This window comes from Salvelinus namaycush, chromosome 36 (assembly GCF_016432855.1).
Source record: "Salvelinus namaycush isolate Seneca chromosome 36, SaNama_1.0, whole genome shotgun sequence".
Taxonomy (NCBI): domain Eukaryota; kingdom Metazoa; phylum Chordata; class Actinopteri; order Salmoniformes; family Salmonidae; genus Salvelinus; species Salvelinus namaycush.
The window spans coordinates 19,543,217-19,561,512 of NC_052342.1; the positions used below are offsets into that span (position 1 = coordinate 19,543,217).

The 18,296-nt window shown below is 43.3% G+C and overlaps 1 protein-coding gene across 1 annotated transcript in view; it reads left to right on the forward strand.

Annotated features, from left to right (window-relative positions):
• LOC120030461 (tudor domain-containing protein 7B-like) overlaps window positions 1–13,565 on the forward strand; it is a 30,624-nt gene extending 17,059 nt beyond the window's left edge. The window contains exons 5-18 of the mRNA XM_038975876.1: window positions 138–388; window positions 1,303–1,925; window positions 2,170–2,386; window positions 2,589–2,700; window positions 2,861–3,063; window positions 3,234–3,368; window positions 3,965–4,048; window positions 4,707–4,841; window positions 4,980–5,093; window positions 7,183–7,319; window positions 7,483–7,723; window positions 11,043–11,281; window positions 11,670–11,830; window positions 12,642–13,565. Coding sequence (XP_038831804.1) covers window positions 138–388; window positions 1,303–1,925; window positions 2,170–2,386; window positions 2,589–2,700; window positions 2,861–3,063; window positions 3,234–3,368; window positions 3,965–4,048; window positions 4,707–4,841; window positions 4,980–5,093; window positions 7,183–7,319; window positions 7,483–7,723; window positions 11,043–11,281; window positions 11,670–11,830; window positions 12,642–12,856 — 2,867 coding nt within the window. The 3' untranslated portion in view covers window positions 12,857–13,565. The remainder of the gene's footprint in view (window positions 1–137; window positions 389–1,302; window positions 1,926–2,169; window positions 2,387–2,588; window positions 2,701–2,860; window positions 3,064–3,233; window positions 3,369–3,964; window positions 4,049–4,706; window positions 4,842–4,979; window positions 5,094–7,182; window positions 7,320–7,482; window positions 7,724–11,042; window positions 11,282–11,669; window positions 11,831–12,641) is intronic.
• The last annotated feature ends 4,731 nt before the right edge of the window (window positions 13,566–18,296 follow it).

The following is an 18,296-nucleotide window of genomic DNA, read 5'->3' on the forward strand; positions in this document are numbered from 1 at the left end:
TGTCAGGACAGACTCCTGGACTTATATATTCCATATGATCCCAAAAACTGTGCAATAACATGTCTATACCTGTATTATTTCATACAAATCGTGCCTAACCAATTTCACCTAAAATGTCCCCCTCTTTCCTCCTCCAGCTTCTACAAACTTCAAAGAAAATGCTGTCTCTGGGAAGCCCAAGCCACATCACCACCCCAAGGACTACAACCCCTCACCCGGGGGGAACTACAACCCCCAGAAGGTGCAAGGGCATATCAGAGAGGTGCTGAACAAGTACAGTAATGGTTTCTGGGTGTCCAAGCTGCCTCAGCTCTACAGAGAACTGTACAAACAGGACCTGCCTAGTGAAGCAATCAAAGACTTGGAGCACTGGACACACATCTGCACCGTACGTACCATACTTGTATTGTATTTATACTGTTGTACAGTATTAAATAACACTGTTGAAATATCACTATCTTGGTAAGACCTGGAGCACTGAACACACATCTGCGCAGAATGTACAGATGTAGGAACATAATTTGACCACCCTATTGCAGGAGAACTTTCCTGCAATGTAGGACATTAAAACTTGTAGTGTATTTGCGGTTTAAAAAGGCTTCTGAAGTTTGTAATTTCCACTTTGAAATTTCAGACTTGATATATCTTTACAAAAAATGTACCAACCCCTACAAAAATGTCCATTAATTATAATCCACATAATAATTCACATTTCCTGTTGCTGCAGGATTATTTTGATGTAGCAAACTAGCTCAAATTATGATCCTGTATATATTAAATACTTTATTTCAGTTTATTTTAAAAGCTGTATGAATAATGTATAGCTTAATAAACAGAACATGGTTTGAGTGTAATACTGATATTTTACATAGCGTTTTATTTTCTAGCCAAACATTTTCTATGTTTACATGGAGTTCAGTAATACCGTCATAAGCATCCCTCATCTGGTTCGCAAGAGCAAAAATATTTGCACCTTATACCCGTTGTAACAGTTGATACTCTCGAAGTCAAATAGCCTGTAAGTCCAAACAACTGCATAACGTATGGTGTGAAGTATTTTAATATTATGTGATTTATAATGGCAGTATTATCCTTTTGTGTGTTTTAGATCTGGGCATATATGTATCAAACGTGCTGATTTAGGATCTGTTTTGACTATTAGATCACAATGAATAAGGTTACATGAACAGGAAAGACCTGATCCTAGATCAGCACTCCTACTCTGAGATGCTTGATACATACTGTATGGCCACTGGTTGTTCTAGACTCTGTTTATCTGAAGAATATGTCCTCCTGTTCCAGGTAGAGAAACCATGCAGCAGCAACCCCAATGAGTTACTCCTCTACCCGGCTAAGGAACCAACACAGACCCCATCCCCTGTCCCTACCAGAGTCCAATACCCCACCTCCACCGCCTTCACCCCAACCATGGACATCAAGCCCCAGTCAAAGCCCCCTACCACCCCCTCTACCACTACCATGAGCCCCCTCCCACTAACCACCCCCTCTTCCTCCCCTAGTCCTCCAGCCTCCCCCTCCACCCTCTCTCCCGACCTCAGACAAAAACTGGGAGAGCTTCTAGTCAAATACAGCAATGGTCTATGGGCCCACGCCTTACCCAAACTCTACTTGGACACGTACAAAACCAAACTCCCCGAACACATCCTGGAGAATCTCTCGCTGCTCTCCGACTTCTGCACCATCGAATACCCCATGCCGGACAACCCCAAACGGGCCATTCTGTACAAGAGGACCAGGGAGGAGGAGAACCGCAACAGGATGGAGTCAGTGGAGGAGTGCAGGGCCAGAGAGGAGGTGGGGAGGAGGCTCAGTACCCAGACTGTACCTCCTCTTCTCATCCCCCGAGAGGAGTACCCCTCTGTGTTGGTGGGGGAGGCTGCTAATACCAACGGAGTCATACTCCGGTAAGAACCAGTGGGATGGGCATGGGAGTCGTTTGGTTGTGGTGCAGTAAGAATATGCCCTCAGTGCTGTTTAACTAAGCCTTACCTGGATGAATAGAAAGAAATGAAAGATTCTCCTCTCGCTCTCTTCTTACCCCCCTCATATCAAATTATATTTGTCACATGCGCCAAATACAACAGGTGTAGACCTTCTTGTGAAATGCTTCCTTACCCTCCCCTCTCTCCCTGTGTATCCTCCATCCAGGTACATAGGAGAGGGTTACTCCCAAGCCCAGGAGGCTCTGGAGGACAAGATGAGAGAATTCTACTGTTGCCAGGACAACAACACCCGTACTGGTGACAAGAAAAGTGGTACACCCCTGGCCTCCCTAACCTCAGGTCAGCTGGCTGCCGTCAGGACGGAGGAGGATGAGGAGGTACTACGAGCACAAGTCACAGAGGTCATGGCTGACAAGGTCAAGGTGAGTTCAAAGGTCAATTGGTTGAAACTTCGAAATGAAAAAAGATGATTGATGATTTCTATATTGTAGGGTATATGTTATATTATGGATCTATGGTGCCATGTTAATGGTTTAAGTATAGGAGGAGAGTTTAGGGTTTGACATTTTAGAAAATGAATCACTTCTCTCCACTTTTTTTTCACTGTTTTTTGCGAATCTGTAGGTTTACTATGTGGATCACGGGTTTTCAGAAGTCATCAGCAAGGCCAAAGTGTTTGAGCTGCATGAGAAGTTTTTCAACCTGCCTTTCCAGGCCACCAAGTGTCAATTGGCTGGTGAGTTTTGATCACAATCTTAGACAGTGAATTATATGTATATTTTTTTAAATCACAAAGTTACAGAAGGCTTGTGGATTTGTATACAATAGTGTTGCAGTCAGATGTTTGGATTCAGTTTCTTCTTCTTAATGAAGTGTCTGTCTGTTTTCCTACCTAGGTCTGGAGCCTTTCTACCAGGAGCCTGCTGTCCTGAAGAAGTTTGAGTCCATGGCCAGCGGCAAGATCCTGTTGGCTGAGATCCTAGAGAGAGGGCAGACCCCATTGGTGGTCCTGTACGACACGTCGCAGGATGTTGATGTCAACATCAACGCTGCATGTATCAAAGCCCTGCAGGACAAGACTCTGGCCAGCCCCCTACAGGTGGGTTACTGTCATAGGAGGGGAGAGTACCACTGTCAGTGGGTCGAAGACGTTCTTGAGCATCTTTCATCAGTATTGTATTAATCCCTGTTTTTCAGTCCATAGTATTTGAATCTGAGTGGAATGGGATCATGTCTAACCCAGCCATGGTTCTCTCTCTCCCCCTGTAGGTGAACAGTGCCTATATGAACGTGGCTGTGAGAAGTGTGTGTTCAGACGGGACCATCTACTGCCAGCTCCCGTCTCGAGGTCTGGCCAAACTCACTGAGATCCTGGAGAAGGCTGAGGCATACTTCCACTCACAGGTACCCGTGTGTCTGTGTGACTGTGTGTGTGTGCGTGTGAGAGCTTCTGTCTGTCTCGTCCTCTGAGGAGGCTGCTGAGAGCCAGACACAGTTGAGATTAAGGAACATAATCTGGGGTTAAGACACAGGCTACTTAGTTCATCTCATCACATGACACTGGAACTGACTGTCATTGACCCAGTGGCAACATAGTACCTACCGTAGTCCCCAGTTATCATTCACTAAGATGGTGTTCAGGTTTGTTCAGATGCACAAAATACAGACTCTCATATATATATATATATATATATATATATATATATATATATATATATATATATACCAGGCTACATAATATTGCATATACAGTGTATTCAGAGGGTATTCAGACCCCTTGACTTTTCCACATGTTACGTTACAGCCTTAATCTAAAATTGGTAAAAAAAAAAAAAATCCCTCATCAATCTACATACAATATATTAACCCTGACCTGAGATGTTCTGCTTCAACAGTCTGAGTCAACGTAGATCTCATGTTTGTTTTTTTGCCTGTGTCTTTCTCACGTTGATGACATAATCCTGTCCTATACTGATAACATAATCTCTTCTGTGTGGCAGGTGACGTCAGAGTTCCTGGTGTCCAGACCGTTCTGTGGGAAAAGCTGTCTGGCACGCTACAAAGGCAAATGGTCTCGCGTGGAGGTGAGATGGATTCTATTGCCTATACAGTCAATAGTTTGTGGCAGTGATAGATACTGCATGTCTCAGCTACAGTTCTGCCTAAAGGTCATACCATCCAGCTTCAGTTTGACCCACAATGAAGAGGTGGAGCAGAAGGTGACTTACCTGGATGGAAGTTAACTAGCTCAATTCTACACCAAATATTGTACAAAATGTATACAGATGGAGGATCTTAATTTGACCAGTATTGCCATGTCAAAGTAATCCTGCAGCAACAGGATTTGAACGTTTAGTCAAATCAAATCAATCAAATGTATTTATATAGCCCTTCTTACATCAGCTGATATATCAAAGTGCTGTACAGAAACCATAATCCATAACGTTGCTTGGTCTGTGGTTAGGCTATTACTGGCCAAAATTAAGCTACATGAAAAGTGCAATACTTTTAATATAACTGTGTGTTAGTGTGGGTTTTCAGTGAATGTATGTAAATCATCAAGCTCCTGCGGTGCAGAAGAATTCTTAGCAACATAAGAGTGATCAAATTAAGATCCCACATCTGTAGCACACAATGCTAGCACATCCTAGACAACCAGGTCATATGTTATGTTCTCACACTTTCTCCACGCTCTCTCCCTGTATTCTTTCACCCTCCACAATTCCCCTGTTTCTCCTATAGATCACTAACCTACATGGTAGTCGTGTGTTGGACATCCTCTTCACAGACCTGGGGGTGCAGGCCTCAGTGGAGGTGATTGAGCTGAGGGAAGTCCCACCTCCTTTCCTACGGGACTTGATTGCCATCCCACCACAGGTCAGAACATGGATGGATGGATGCATGGAGGGATGTTGTGTGTGTGGGGGGTCTGTGTATAGGTAATGTAGTCAGTCCTGCTAGGCGTTGAAGTGTTGCCTGGGTAATGTAGTCTGACGTGCAGTAGTCTCTCTCTAGGTGGTGAAGTGTTGTCTGGCTGACCTGACTGTGAGGGGTGTGGGCTCCTGGACTCCAGACGCTGTTCAGTGGTTCCGAGACGCCGTGCTCAACTCCACAGACTGCAGAGTGAAGGTAATGTATTACACCTCTTTTTCCTCAGTGTGATTGACTAGGCTTTGCATAGAACTCATCTTTTTTGTGAGTTTGTGACAACTTCCAATATCAATTCTGAGAATGTATCAACCCACACACATACTGTATACTCACACTGAGATACAAATGCATACACATACTCCTGTGTATGTCACCATCGTAAACTTAAAGCGGAATTCTTCTTAATTAACATTGAGATTTTATATTACTGTTTTATATCTTTACTGTTTTACAGTGCATTAACACAGAATTCAGACCCATTGACTTTTTCCACATTTTGCTACATTGCAGCTTTATTCTAAAGTTGATGAAATAGTTGTTTTTCCTCATCAATCTACTCACAATACCCCATAATGACAAAGCAAAAACAAGTTTAGACATTTTTGCACATTTATGAAACATAAAAAAACAATAATTTTTACATAAGTATTCAGACGCTTTACTTAGTACATTGTTGAAGCACCTTTGGCAGTGTCTTAGCCTCGAGTCTTCTTGTGTATGACGCTACAAGATTGGCACACCTGCATTTGGGGAGTTTCTTCCATTCTTCTTTGCAGATCCTCTCAAGCTCTGTCAGGTTGGATGGGGAACTTTGCTACACAGCTATTTTCAGGTCTCTCCAGTGATATTCGATCGGGTTCAAGTCCGGACTCTGGCTGGGTCACTCAAGGACATTCAGAGACTTCTCTCAAAGCCACTCCTGTGTTGTCCTGTTGGAAGGTGAACCTTTGCCCCAGTCTGAGGTCCTGAGCACTCTGAAGCAGGTTTTGATCAAGGATCTCTGTGCCAAGTTTCCTCCAGACATGACTCTTGGCATTCAGGCTAAAGAATTCAATCTTGGTTTCATCAGACCAGAGAATCTTGTTTCTCATGGTCTGAGAGTCCTTTAGGTGCCTTTTGGCAAACTCCAAGCGGGCTGTCATGTGCCTTTTACTGAGGAGTGGCTTCCAACTGGCCACTACCATAAAGGCCTGATTGGTGGAGTGCTGCAGAGATTGTTGTCCTTCTGGAAGGTTCTCCCATCACCACAGAGAAACTCTGTAGCTCTCTGAGTGACCATCGGGTTCTCAGTTTGGCCGGGCGGCCAGCTCTAGGAAGAGTCTTGGTGGTTCCGAACTTCTTCCATTTAAGAATGATGGAGGCCAATGTGTTCTTGGGGACCTTCAAAGCTGCAGCAATGTTTTAGCACCCTTCCCCAGATCTGTGCCTCGACACAATCCTGTCTCGGAGCTCTACGAACAATTCCTTCAACCTCATGGGTTGGTTTTTGCTCTGACATGCACTGTCAACTGTGGGACCTTATATAGACAGGTGTGTGCCTTTCCAAATCATGTCCAATCAATTGAATTTACCACAGGTGGACTCCAATCAAGTTGTTGAAACATCTCAAGGATGATCAATGGAAACAGGATGCACCTGAGCTCAATTTCAAGTCTCATAGCAAAGGGTCTGTTTTTTGTCATTGTGCGGTATTGTGTGTAGATTGCTGAATAACAAAATAAATGTTTAATCCATTTTAGAATAGGGCTGTAACGTAACAAAATTTGGGGGGAAATCAAGGGGTCTGAATACTTTCCGAATGCACCGTATATTACTGTTTTATATCTTTGCATCTTTACTGTTTTATATCTTTGTTTTTTGTCATTATATCCTCTTAGTATGAATATACCATTTTTATATCTTTCGAGATTGAAAGTAGTTTTTGGTTTAAGCTCTTTGTATATGAGAAGTGTAATTATTTAGTGGTATACTGTAGGAATGTGTATTCCCAATAACTCCAGGTGCTGTCTGATAAGAAGCACAGAAGAGCATGATATGTACATAAGAGCATGGATAAATCCTGGATGATGGGAAAGTACTGAAGTACATCTTAATGGAAGGGAGGGGTTGAGGGCTCAGAGTAGAAATGGACACTCCACTGTATTGAATGTGTGTATTCAGCTGGTACATCTTTGCTGAGTTAACATTGGAAACGTCACTCTGAGATTGGGCTGTTTTGTATGATAAATATGTTTATTGTGTATTGAAATATTGGGCTTCTTATCCACTCCCCGACCTCCCGCCACAGATCGCCAAGCTGGATGAGACCAAGCGCAGTGTAGCCCATGTCTACCTGTTCCCCGACAAGAACTTCCAGGACCCCGCGAGGAGTCTCAACCGCCAAATGGCTGCCTCGGATCTCTTCAAACACAGAGGGGACCACTGGTAGGGCTGGGAGTCCATTTCAACAAGTCAGTTCCTGAATCCTACACAGTGTGGAATCTCCTGCCGTTGTGCGAACTCCGCTTTCTTGTGGGGTTGGGGTTAGGAAAAATACACTTGAGTGGCTCTTTGACAATAGTATATATTTCATCTTCTCTTATCACAGCCCTTCCAAGACCTCCACCTGTACCTCCACTGCCACCCTTACCTCTACCCCCAAGACCTCCACAACCACCATCACACCCAGCTCCAACGGTACCAAGCCCCAGCTGAGATGTGCCCGCTCGGAACCAAGGCCGACGGGGGGTACAAGCACCCCACCGGGGACTCCCCCACCTCCCTCATCCACCACACCTATCAAGCTACCCTTGCTGCTGGAACTACCACCTGCAGGTCAGTACCATACAGTGCACTCGGAAAGTATTCAGACCCCTTGACTTTTTCCACAATTTGTTACGTTACAACCTTATTTTAAAATAGATTAAAAACAATTGATCAATTTACACACAATACCCCATAATGACAAATTGAATATTTAAAAAAATAAAAAACAGAAATTCCTTGTTTACATTAGTATTCAGACCCTTTGCTATGAGTATTGAAACTGAGCGTCCATCATTCTTAAATGGAAGAAGTTTGGAACCACTAAGACTCTTTCTAGAGCTGGCCTCATGGAAAACTGAGCAGTCGGGGGAGAAGAGCCTTGGTCAGGAACCCGATGATCACTCTGATAGAGCTCCAGAGTTCCTCTGTGGATATGGTAGAATCTTCCAGAAGGACAACCATCTCTGCAGCACTCCACCAATCAGGCCTTTATAGTAGAATGGCCAGACGAAGCCACTCTTTAGTAAAAGGCAGCCCGCTTGGAGTTTGCCAAAAGGCGCCTAAAGACTCTCAGACCATGAGAAAAAAGATTCTCTGGTCTGAAACCAAGATTGAAGTCTTTTTGGCCTGAATGCCAAGCCTCGCGTCTGGAGGAAACCTGGCACCATCTCTACGTTGAAGTATGGTGGTTTGCAGCATCATGCTGTGGGGATGTTTTTCAGTGGCAGGGACTGGGAGACTAGTCAGGATCGAGGAAAAGATGAATGGAGCAAAGTACAGAGATCCTTGATGAAAACCTGCTCTAGAGCGCTCACCTTCCAACAGGGTTCACCTTTCAACAGGACAACGACCCTAAGCACACAGCCAAGACAACACAGGAGTCGCTTCGAGACAAGTCTCTGAATGTCCTTGAGTGGCACAGCCAGAGCTCGGACTTGAACCCGATCGAACATCTTTAGAGAGACCTTAAAATAGCTGTGCAACGACATTCCCCATCTAACCTGGCTCTCACGGGCGCGCGCCTGACTGAGCTCATGGCATTCTGCCAGACACCTGATTGAAACGGCTCTTATTCTCTCCCCCTTCACAGTAGAAGCCTGAAACAAGGTTCTAAAGACTGATGACATCTAGTGGAAGCCTTAGGAAGTGCAATCGGACCAAATTCCCACTGTATATTGGATAGGCAAAGACTTGAAAACCTACAAACCTCAGATTTCCCACTTCCTGGTTGGATTTTTTCTCAGGTTTTGCCTGCCATATGAGTTCTGTTATACTCACAGACATCATTCAAACAGTTTTAGAAACGTCAGTGTTTTCTATCCAAATCTACTAATAATATGCTTATCTTAGCTTCTGGGCCTGAGTAGCAGGCAGTTTACTCTGGGCACCTTATTCATCCAAGCTACTCAATACTACCCCTCATCCATAAGACGTTAACAGCATTTTCACATAGGTGTTCCTTTTGTCCAGGTGGGAAAGGGCAGTGCGGCGTGGGATTGAGATTACGTCACCTGTGGATCTGTTGTGGCGGTATGCGAATTGGAGTGGGTCTAGGGTTTCCGGGATGATGGTGTTGATGTGAGCCATGACCAGCCTTTCAAAGCACTTCATAGCTACTGACGTGAGTGCTACGGGGCGGTAGTCATTTAGGCAGGTTACCTTCAGATTCTGGGGCACAGGGACTATGGTGGTCTGCTTGAAATATGTGGGTATTACAGACTTGGTCAGGGAGAGATTGAAAATGTCAGTGAAGACACTTGCCAGATGGTCCACGCGTGCTCTGAGTACATGCCCTGGTAATCTGTCTGGCTTTGCCTGTTTGATGGTTTGTCTAAAGGAATAGCGGGACTTCTTATAAGCATCCGGATTAGTGTCACGCTCCTTGAAATCGGCAGGATCTAGCCTTTATTTCGGTGCAGATGTTGCCTGTAATCCATTGCTTCTGGTTGAGAAATGTATGTACGGTCACTGTTGGGATGAAGTCGTCAATGCACTTATTGATGAAGCCGGTGACTGAGGTGGTGTACTCCTCAATGCCATTGGATGAATCACGGAACATATTCCAGTCTGTGCTAGCAAAACTGTCCTGGAGAGTAGCATCCGCGTCATCTTACCACTTCCGTATTGAGTGAGTCACTGGTTCTTCCTGCTTTAGTTTTTGCTTGTATGCAGGAATCAGGAGGATATAATTATGGTCAGACTTGCCAAATGGATGGTGAGGGAGAGCTTTGTAAGTGTCTCTGTGTGTGGAGAAAAGGTGGTCTTGAATTTTCAAGACCTGGTTGCACATGTGACATGCTGGTAGAAATGAGGTAAAACAGATTTGTTTGTCTCTATTAAAGCCCCGGCCACTAGGAGTGCCGCTTCTGGGTGAGCATTTTCTTGTTTGCTTATGGCCTGATAGAGTCGGTTGAGTGCGCTCTTAGTGCCAGCATCGGTCTGTGGTGCTAAATATACGGATACGAATAATATAGTGTGTTCTACAGCTTATCATGAGGTACTCTACCTCAGCCGAGCAATACCTCGAGACTTCTTTAATATTATACATTGTGCACCAGCAGTTATTGACAAATAGACACACACCCCGCCCCTCGTCTTACCAGACGTAGCTGCTCTGTCCTGCCGATGCACGGAAAACCCAGCCAGCTCTATATTATCCGCGTCGTCGCTCAGCCACGACTCGGTGACGCACAAAATATTTGTTTTTAATGTCCCGTTGGTAGGATAGTCTCGACAGTAGATCTTTGAGTTTGTTTTCCAGTGATTGCATGTTCGCCAATAGAACCGATGGTAATGGTGATTTACTCACTCGCCTACAAATCCTAACAAGGCGTCCCGACCTTCTCCCTCTGTATCTCCGCCTTTTCTTCACGCAAACTGTTTTCCGGAAAGCAGTATATCCTTCCCGTCGGGCTCATTAAAGAAAAAATCTTTGTCCAGTTCGAGGTGAGTAATCGCTGTTCTGATGTCCAGAAGCTCTTTTCGGTCTTAAGAGACGGTAGCAGCAACTTAATGTATAAAATAAGTTACAAACAATGCGAGGGGGGGGGGAAAAGAAAATAGCACAGTTGGTTAGGAGCCCATGAAACGGCAGCCACCCCTCCGGCGCCATTATTATTATTATTACATAGTTCACTGTGTAGGGAATATTTTAGAACAGACACCATGTCAGCACCTTTGAGAATTCCCTACTGTCCACATATACAGCGAGTTCCCAAATTATTGGCACCCTTGATTAAAGATGAGCAAAAAAAAAAGTTGCAATCATTTGGGATCTGACTGTATCTACAAATGCATTGTTTTATACAATATTTTAACATTTGATCAGTTACCTGACCAAGTTTTCCTGACCAAGATGGCCAATATTTAATCATGTTGCTAGGATGCCAAAGTCAATTCTAGTGTTCTATATGTAATTATATGGTCCAAACTCTCCCTAAATCTGTCTCTGCTGCAGGTCATAACATGGATATCTATGTGTCGGTGGCGTGTCATCCGGGCCACTTCGTAGTGCAACCTTGGAGAGATATGTACAAGCTGGTGGTTCTGATGGAAGAGATGATCCTGTACTATAATAAAACAGAGGAGAAGCCTCTCAAAGGGGAGAAGAACCAGATATATGCTGCCAAAGTAGAGAACAAGTAAGTATGTTGGTAGTGGATGGGAGCGGGTGGCATTTTGGGGGGGGGGGGGGGGGGGGTTAATGTGTCTTGGGAGTGTGTTGGGCCACTGTAGCCCAGGAGTGTGTTGGGCCACTGTAGCCCGGGAGTGTGTTGGGCCACTGTAGCCCAGGAGTGTGTTGGGCCACTGTAGCCCGGGAGTGTGTTGGGCCACTGTAGCCCGGGAGTGTGTTGGGCCACTGTAGCCCGGGAGTGTGTATGAGGGATTTGGGTAGGTCTTCTAGTAAGATAGTCTGACTGCATTCATTAACAGTGTACTAAATTGGGCACCCAGGCTAAGGATGAACTTGAATTAACAAACCTCTTGATTGAATTAACTTGATTAATTGACCTCTCTGTGCCCTCTCAGTTGGCACCGTGTGCTGGTGAAGGGGGTGTTGACCAATGGTCTGATGTCGGTCTATGAACTGGACTATGGTAAACATGAGCTGGTCAGCGGCACACAGCTCCGCCCCCTCATACAGGAGTTCCGACAGCTACCATTCCAGGGCATCACCGCACAACTCGCAGGTAACTAAGGAGAGTTGCCCCAGGCAACCATATAGCTTAGACTTCGGAATGCACCCAGACTGCAAAAGAATCAGCAACAAGTGGTTCTTCTGATCTGCACATTTTAGAAAAAGAGTTACGTCCCTTATATGGCTGTGTTGTTGTTGTTGTGAACAAATACCTCTGGAAGCATCTCTACATGTGTCACATGGTCCTTGAGCTTGTTAATGTCTAGATACGTCCATTCATTATGAGCATACAGATTGTTTGAGTAGGGAGTCCTCTGGTGGCCAGGATAGGAACTGAACTGAGAAATGACTTCAGTGTGAGTTATGAGTTTAGAGCAGGGGTGTCACACATACGGGCCGGATCCGACCCACGAGGGGGAACTGTTTTGTTGTTTTTGGTGGACGGGGGAACTAATTTAAATGGATTAAAACCACATTTAAACTGTGTAGAAAGGATAATGGACTTATATTTAAACCGTTTTTATACCTCCCTAATTATCACCGAAATTAAACCTAGACTGTCAGGGAGCATAGAAAATTCCCAAAATGATTGATAGAGGACTATCTTTTTTGCTATTTATGACCACGAGGACATTTTCAGTGTGGCCCTCCGGACCTTGTTGAAGATCGAATTCTGCCCCTGGGACAAAATTAGTTTGACACCCCTGGTTTAAAAGATATTTGATATAAATGTTTTACTTTACTTTTTTTTCCCATTTCATGAAATATTTTTTTTTACTTGCCTATTTCTCATACATAATTCTGAGGATAGCTTTTTTCATATGAAGCTTGTTGATTGGCTAACATTTCTTCTCCACCAATAGGAGTGAAACCGAGGCAGTGGTCGGAGGAGGCTTCCATCTTGTTCCGGAACCATGTGGAGAAGAAGCCGCTGGTGGCTCAGCTGGAGGCCGTACAGGAAGCGCATCACCCCTGGGACAGGAAGTTGACCGTCTTCCTGGTTGACACCTCGCAGGAGGAGAGGGACATCTGGGTTCACGACATCATGGTCGAGTTCGAACTCACCAAAGAAGTGTAGTTAGATCAACCCTGTGCACAACAGTGCATCTAGAGTGCTGGTTATGGCAGGAACAACTAGGTAGGTCTATTCAAAACAAATGTTTAAAAAAATATATATTTATATACTAAAGTATAAACATTTGTTTTGGATACCTAAGTGTAGTTGGATGCTGGACATTTCTACGGATGTTGCTATGAGAAACCAGAACGCCTGTTGCCGTTACAATGGGAGACAGTTGGAAGGAGAGGAGACTTGTGACTTGGACTTGTTGTGCTTGAGAGTGGGGGGACACAGTGAAACACACTCTCGCTCACAGTATGGGATGGCATTCTGATCAAAAGCTCAATAATATCACCATCGTGCCGACTTCCCTGGAAGCTTTGCCCCACAGAGGAGTTGTCATAATCTGTTGAATGTCTAGCCGTGATATGGGATGGGTTTCCTGACGCCTTCGCTCATATGGTACTTTTGTTTTCTTGACTCAAGCCCCTCCGTAGAACAGCAAAGTCCTACATTTGACAAATTTCGCGCCTTGACTGGATTGTGGAGAGATAATGTAGCTACGAAGGCTTTGGGAAACACATTAGTGTTCCTCTAATTAGAAACAAATTATGGAAATAAATATGTATGTGATACATAAGCTGCATTAACAATCAACGCAAAAAACGTATTTACAGTGCATTCGAAAAGTATTCAGACCCCTTGACCTTTTCCACATTTTGTTACGTTACAGCCTTATTCTAAAATGTATTAAATATATATTTTTATCATCAATTTTCACACAATACCCGATAATGACAAAGCAAAACAGCTTTTTATAAATGTTTGCTAATTTATTAAAAATAAAAAAATAAATGCCTTATTTCAATAGTATTCAGACCCTTTGCTATGAAATATGAAATTGAGCTCAGGTGCATCCTGTTTCCATTGATAATCCTTAACATGTTTCTACAACTTGATTGGAGTCCCCCTGTGGTCAATTATATTGATTGGACATGTTTGGAAAGGCACACACCTGTCTATATAACGTCCCACAGTTGACAGTGCATGTCAGAGCAAAAACCAAGCCATGAGATCGCAGGAATTGTCCGTAGAGCTCCGAGACATAATTGTGTTGAGGCACAGATCTGGGGAAGGGTACTGAAACATTTCTGCAGCATTGAAGGTCCCCAAGAACACCGTGGCCTCCATCATTCTTAAATGGAAGAAGTTTGGAACCACCAAGACTCTTCCTAGAGCTGGCTGCCTGGCCAAACTGAGCAATCGGGGAGAAGGGCCTTGGTCAGGGAGGTGACCAAGAACCCGATGATCACTCCGACAGCTACAGAGTTCCTCTGTGGAGATGGGAGAACCTTCCAGAAGGACAACCATCTCTGCAGCACTCCACCAGTCAGGCCTTTATGGTAGAGTGGCCAGACGGAAGGCACTCCTCAGTAAAAGGCACATGACAGCCCACTTGGAGTTTGCCAAAAGGCACCTAAAGGACTATGAGAAACAAGATTCTCTGGTCTGATGAAACTAAGATTGAACTCTTTTTGGCCTGAATGGCAAGCATCACGTCTGGAGGAAACCTGGCACCATCCCTACGGTGAAGCATGGTGGTGGCAGCATCATGCTGTGGGGATGTTTTTCAGCAGCAGGGACTGAGAAACTAGTCAGGATTGAGGGAAAGATGAATGGAGCAAAGTACAGAGAGATCCTTGATGAAAACCTGCTAAGGACCTCAGACTGGGGTGACGGTTCACCTTCCAATAGGACAATGATCCTAAGCACACAACCAAGACAATGCAGGAGTGGCTTTGGGACAAGTCTCTGAATGTCCTTGAGTGGCCCAGCCAGAGCCCAGACTTGAACCCGATCGAACATCTCTGGAGAGACCTGAAAATAGCTGTGCAGCGATGCTCCCCATCCAACCTGACAGAGTTTGAGAGGAATGGGAAAAACTCACCATACAGGTGTGCCAAGCTTGTACCGCATACCCAAGAAGACTTGAGGCTGTAATCACTGCCGACGGTGCTTCAACAAAGTACTGAGTAAAGGGTCTGAATACTTATTTAAATGTGATATTTCAGTTTTTTATTTTTTATAAATGTGCAAACATTTCTAAACCTGTTTTTGCTTTACACACTATAATATATAATGACAGACTGATAAGGGGGAAAAAACAAAGGCTGTAACGTAACAAAATGTGGAAAAAGTCAAGGTGTGTGATTACTCTCCGAATGCACTGTAACTCAACTTATCAAAGACTGTTGTTAATTAAGACAGTTACAGTATGAAGGCCTTTACCGAGACCTGTACACTTCAGTCTGACGTCATGAAGGTTTACAAAACGTAGTTAAAGGGATAGTTCAGCAATTCCTTTGGTCCATAGACTGCTTTGAAGGTAAAATCGCTGAACTGTCTCTAGAAATATATTGCCTCTAGTCAGTTGATGATGCAAAGAAGCTATTGTTATTTCTGTTTCCCGCTCATGTGACTTAGATCTGTTGGGAAAAAAATAAAAGTGGGTTTTCATTTATTTATTTTTCAAGTGTTGAATTTGTGTCGGACGACAAGACTTTCTGCAGATATCCTTAGGGGCCAGGTGATTTTTCTGGCCATGTGAACTGTGAGAAAAACTGTAGTTTGTTACAGTATTACAGTATTAGGCTAGTACTGCATTATAGGGCCCAAAGTCTTCCATGATCAGGAAAAACTCCTGACTCTAGATACGCTGCACGATATGTTGGACATTTTGCTGAATTGTTGAGTTACCGTTTGAGTGATGGTTTGGCTGGAGTTTAGCTGAGAACAGAATATCTACTTGGCGTTAAGGGGTAATTCAGCAATTTTTACATATTTAGATATTTTTTTCCTAACTTTGAAATCAGTCTACAGACAAGTAATGACTAATCCACACTTTGGTTTTGTTAAAATACACTGCTTTCATGGGGAGGAAACAAAAATATATAAAATTGCTGAACTATCCCTTTAAGGGTATTGGTTTTCTTTTCGTTGACATTTAGACTTGAGGTTGACTGCATACAGTATGTAAAATGTTTTAGAAATAAAGTTAAAGGGTCAACTTTGCCAAGTTGTTTGCAGAAGTAAAGTTAATACTGAGACAGAAAGAAAACATAACTTTTTTTTTTTTGTCTAGTTGTCACTCATAATGGAATTGAAATTCTTTATTAAAATAGCAATATGGTAACTTATCTACATGTCATATCACATCAGTGTCAATAAATTGATAAATAACCCAAATACATTAAAGTTCATACTCTTTCCCAACGTGCACACCTTCATGTCTTTTCTCAGTGACCGGGTATAGAGGAGAGAACAGAACTGAGAGGATGGGGAGCAGGAGGGGTGAGAAGAGAAGAGAGGAGGGAGGAGTACATCTCATCCTTAGATCTGATATACACATTACATCATTAGGCATGGATATGATCTTGTAGCATACATACTGACACAAACACGTGTAGTTTATTATTTTAAAAGGCCAATCGATCATTAGAAAACCCTTTTGCAATTATGTTAGCACAGCTGAAAACTGTTGTCCTGATTAAATAAGCAATAAAACTGGCCTTCTTTAAACTAGTTGAGTATCTGGAGCATTAGCATTTGTGGGTTTGATTACAGGATCAAAATGGCCAGAAACAAATAACTTTATTTTGAAACTCGTCAGTCTATTCTTGTTCTGAGAAATGAAGGCTATTTCATGCGAGAAATTGCCATGAAACTGAAGATCTCGTACAACGCTGTGTACTAATCCCTTCACAGAACAGCGCAAACTGTCTCTAACCAGAATCTAAAGTCTAAAGAAGGCCAGTTGTATTGCTTCTTTAATCAGCACAACAGTTTTCAGCTGTGCTAACATAATTACAAAAGGGTTTTCTAATGATCAATTAGCCTTTTAAAATGACAAACTTGGATTAGCTAACACAATGTGCCATTGGAACACAGAAGTGATGGTTGCTGATAGTGGGCCTTTGTACACCTATGTAAATATTCCATTAAAAATCAGCCGTTTCCAGCTACAATAGTCATTTACAACATCAACCATGTCTACACTCTATTTCTGATCAATTTCATGTTATTTTAATGGACAAAAAAATGGCTTTTCTTTCAAAAACAAGGACATTTCTAAGTGACCCCAAACTTTTAAATGGTAGTACATGTGTAGTAGTACACACAGATGCACACATACAATGTTATCTCGTCTTAGTCTAACAAGATTCATTAAAACGATAGCGTCCTCTCAGGTCTTCCAGCGCTTATCGAATGGACAGAATCATGACGAACTCTGGGAGGGAAATTAGAAAGGCCACAACATGTTTGGCCACCACTGCGTTAGAGAAATGTGTGTGTGTGTACCAGTCAAAGGTTTGGACACACCTACTCATTCCAGGGATTTTCTTTATTTTTACTATTTTCTACATTGTGGAATAATAGTGAAGACATCAAAACTAGGAAATAACACATATCGAATCATGTAGTAACCAAAAAAAAGTATTAAACAAATCAACATATATTTCAGATTCTTCAAAGTAACCACCCTTCGCCGTGATGACAGCTTTGCACACTCTTGGCATTCTCTCAACCAGCTTCATGGGGTAGTTACCTGGAATGCACTTCAATTAACAGGTGTGCTTTCTTAAAAGTTAATTTGTGGAATTTCTTTCCTTCTTAATGCGTTTGAGCCAATCAGTTGTGTTGTGACAAGGTAGGGGTGGTATACAGAAGATAGGTAAAAGTCCATATTAGGGCAAGAACAGCTCAAATAAGCAAAGATAAATGACAGTCCATCATTACTTTAAGACATGAAGGTCAGTCAATCCGGAAAATTTCAAGAACTTTGAAAGTTTCTTCAAGTGCAGTCGTAAAAACCATCAAGCGCTATGATGAAACTGGCTCTCATGAGGAACACCACAGGAAAGGAAGACCCAGACTTACCTCTGCTGCAGAGGAAAAGTTCATTAGAGTTACCAGCCTCAGAAATTGCAGCCCAAATAAATGCTTCACAGAGTTCAAGTAACAGACACATTTCAACAACAACTGTTCAGAGGAGACTGCGTGAATCAGGCCTTCATAGTTGAATTGCGCAAAGAATCCACTACTAAAGGACACAAATAAGAAGAAGACTTGCTTGGGCCAAGAAACACGAGCAATGGACATTAGACAGGTTAAAATCTGTCCTTTGTTCTGATGAGTCCAAATTTGAGATTTTTGGTTCCAACCGCCGTGTCTTTGTGAGACGCAGAGTAGGTGAACGGATGATCTCCGCATGTGTGGTTCCCACCATGAAGCAAGGAGGAGGTGGTCTGATGGTGTGGGGGTGCTTTGCTGGTGACACTGTTTGTGATTTACTTAGATTTCAAGGCAGACTTAACCAACATGGCTACTGCAGCATTCTGCAGCGATACACCATCCCATCCGGTTTGCGCTTTGTGGGACTATCATTTGTTTTTCAACA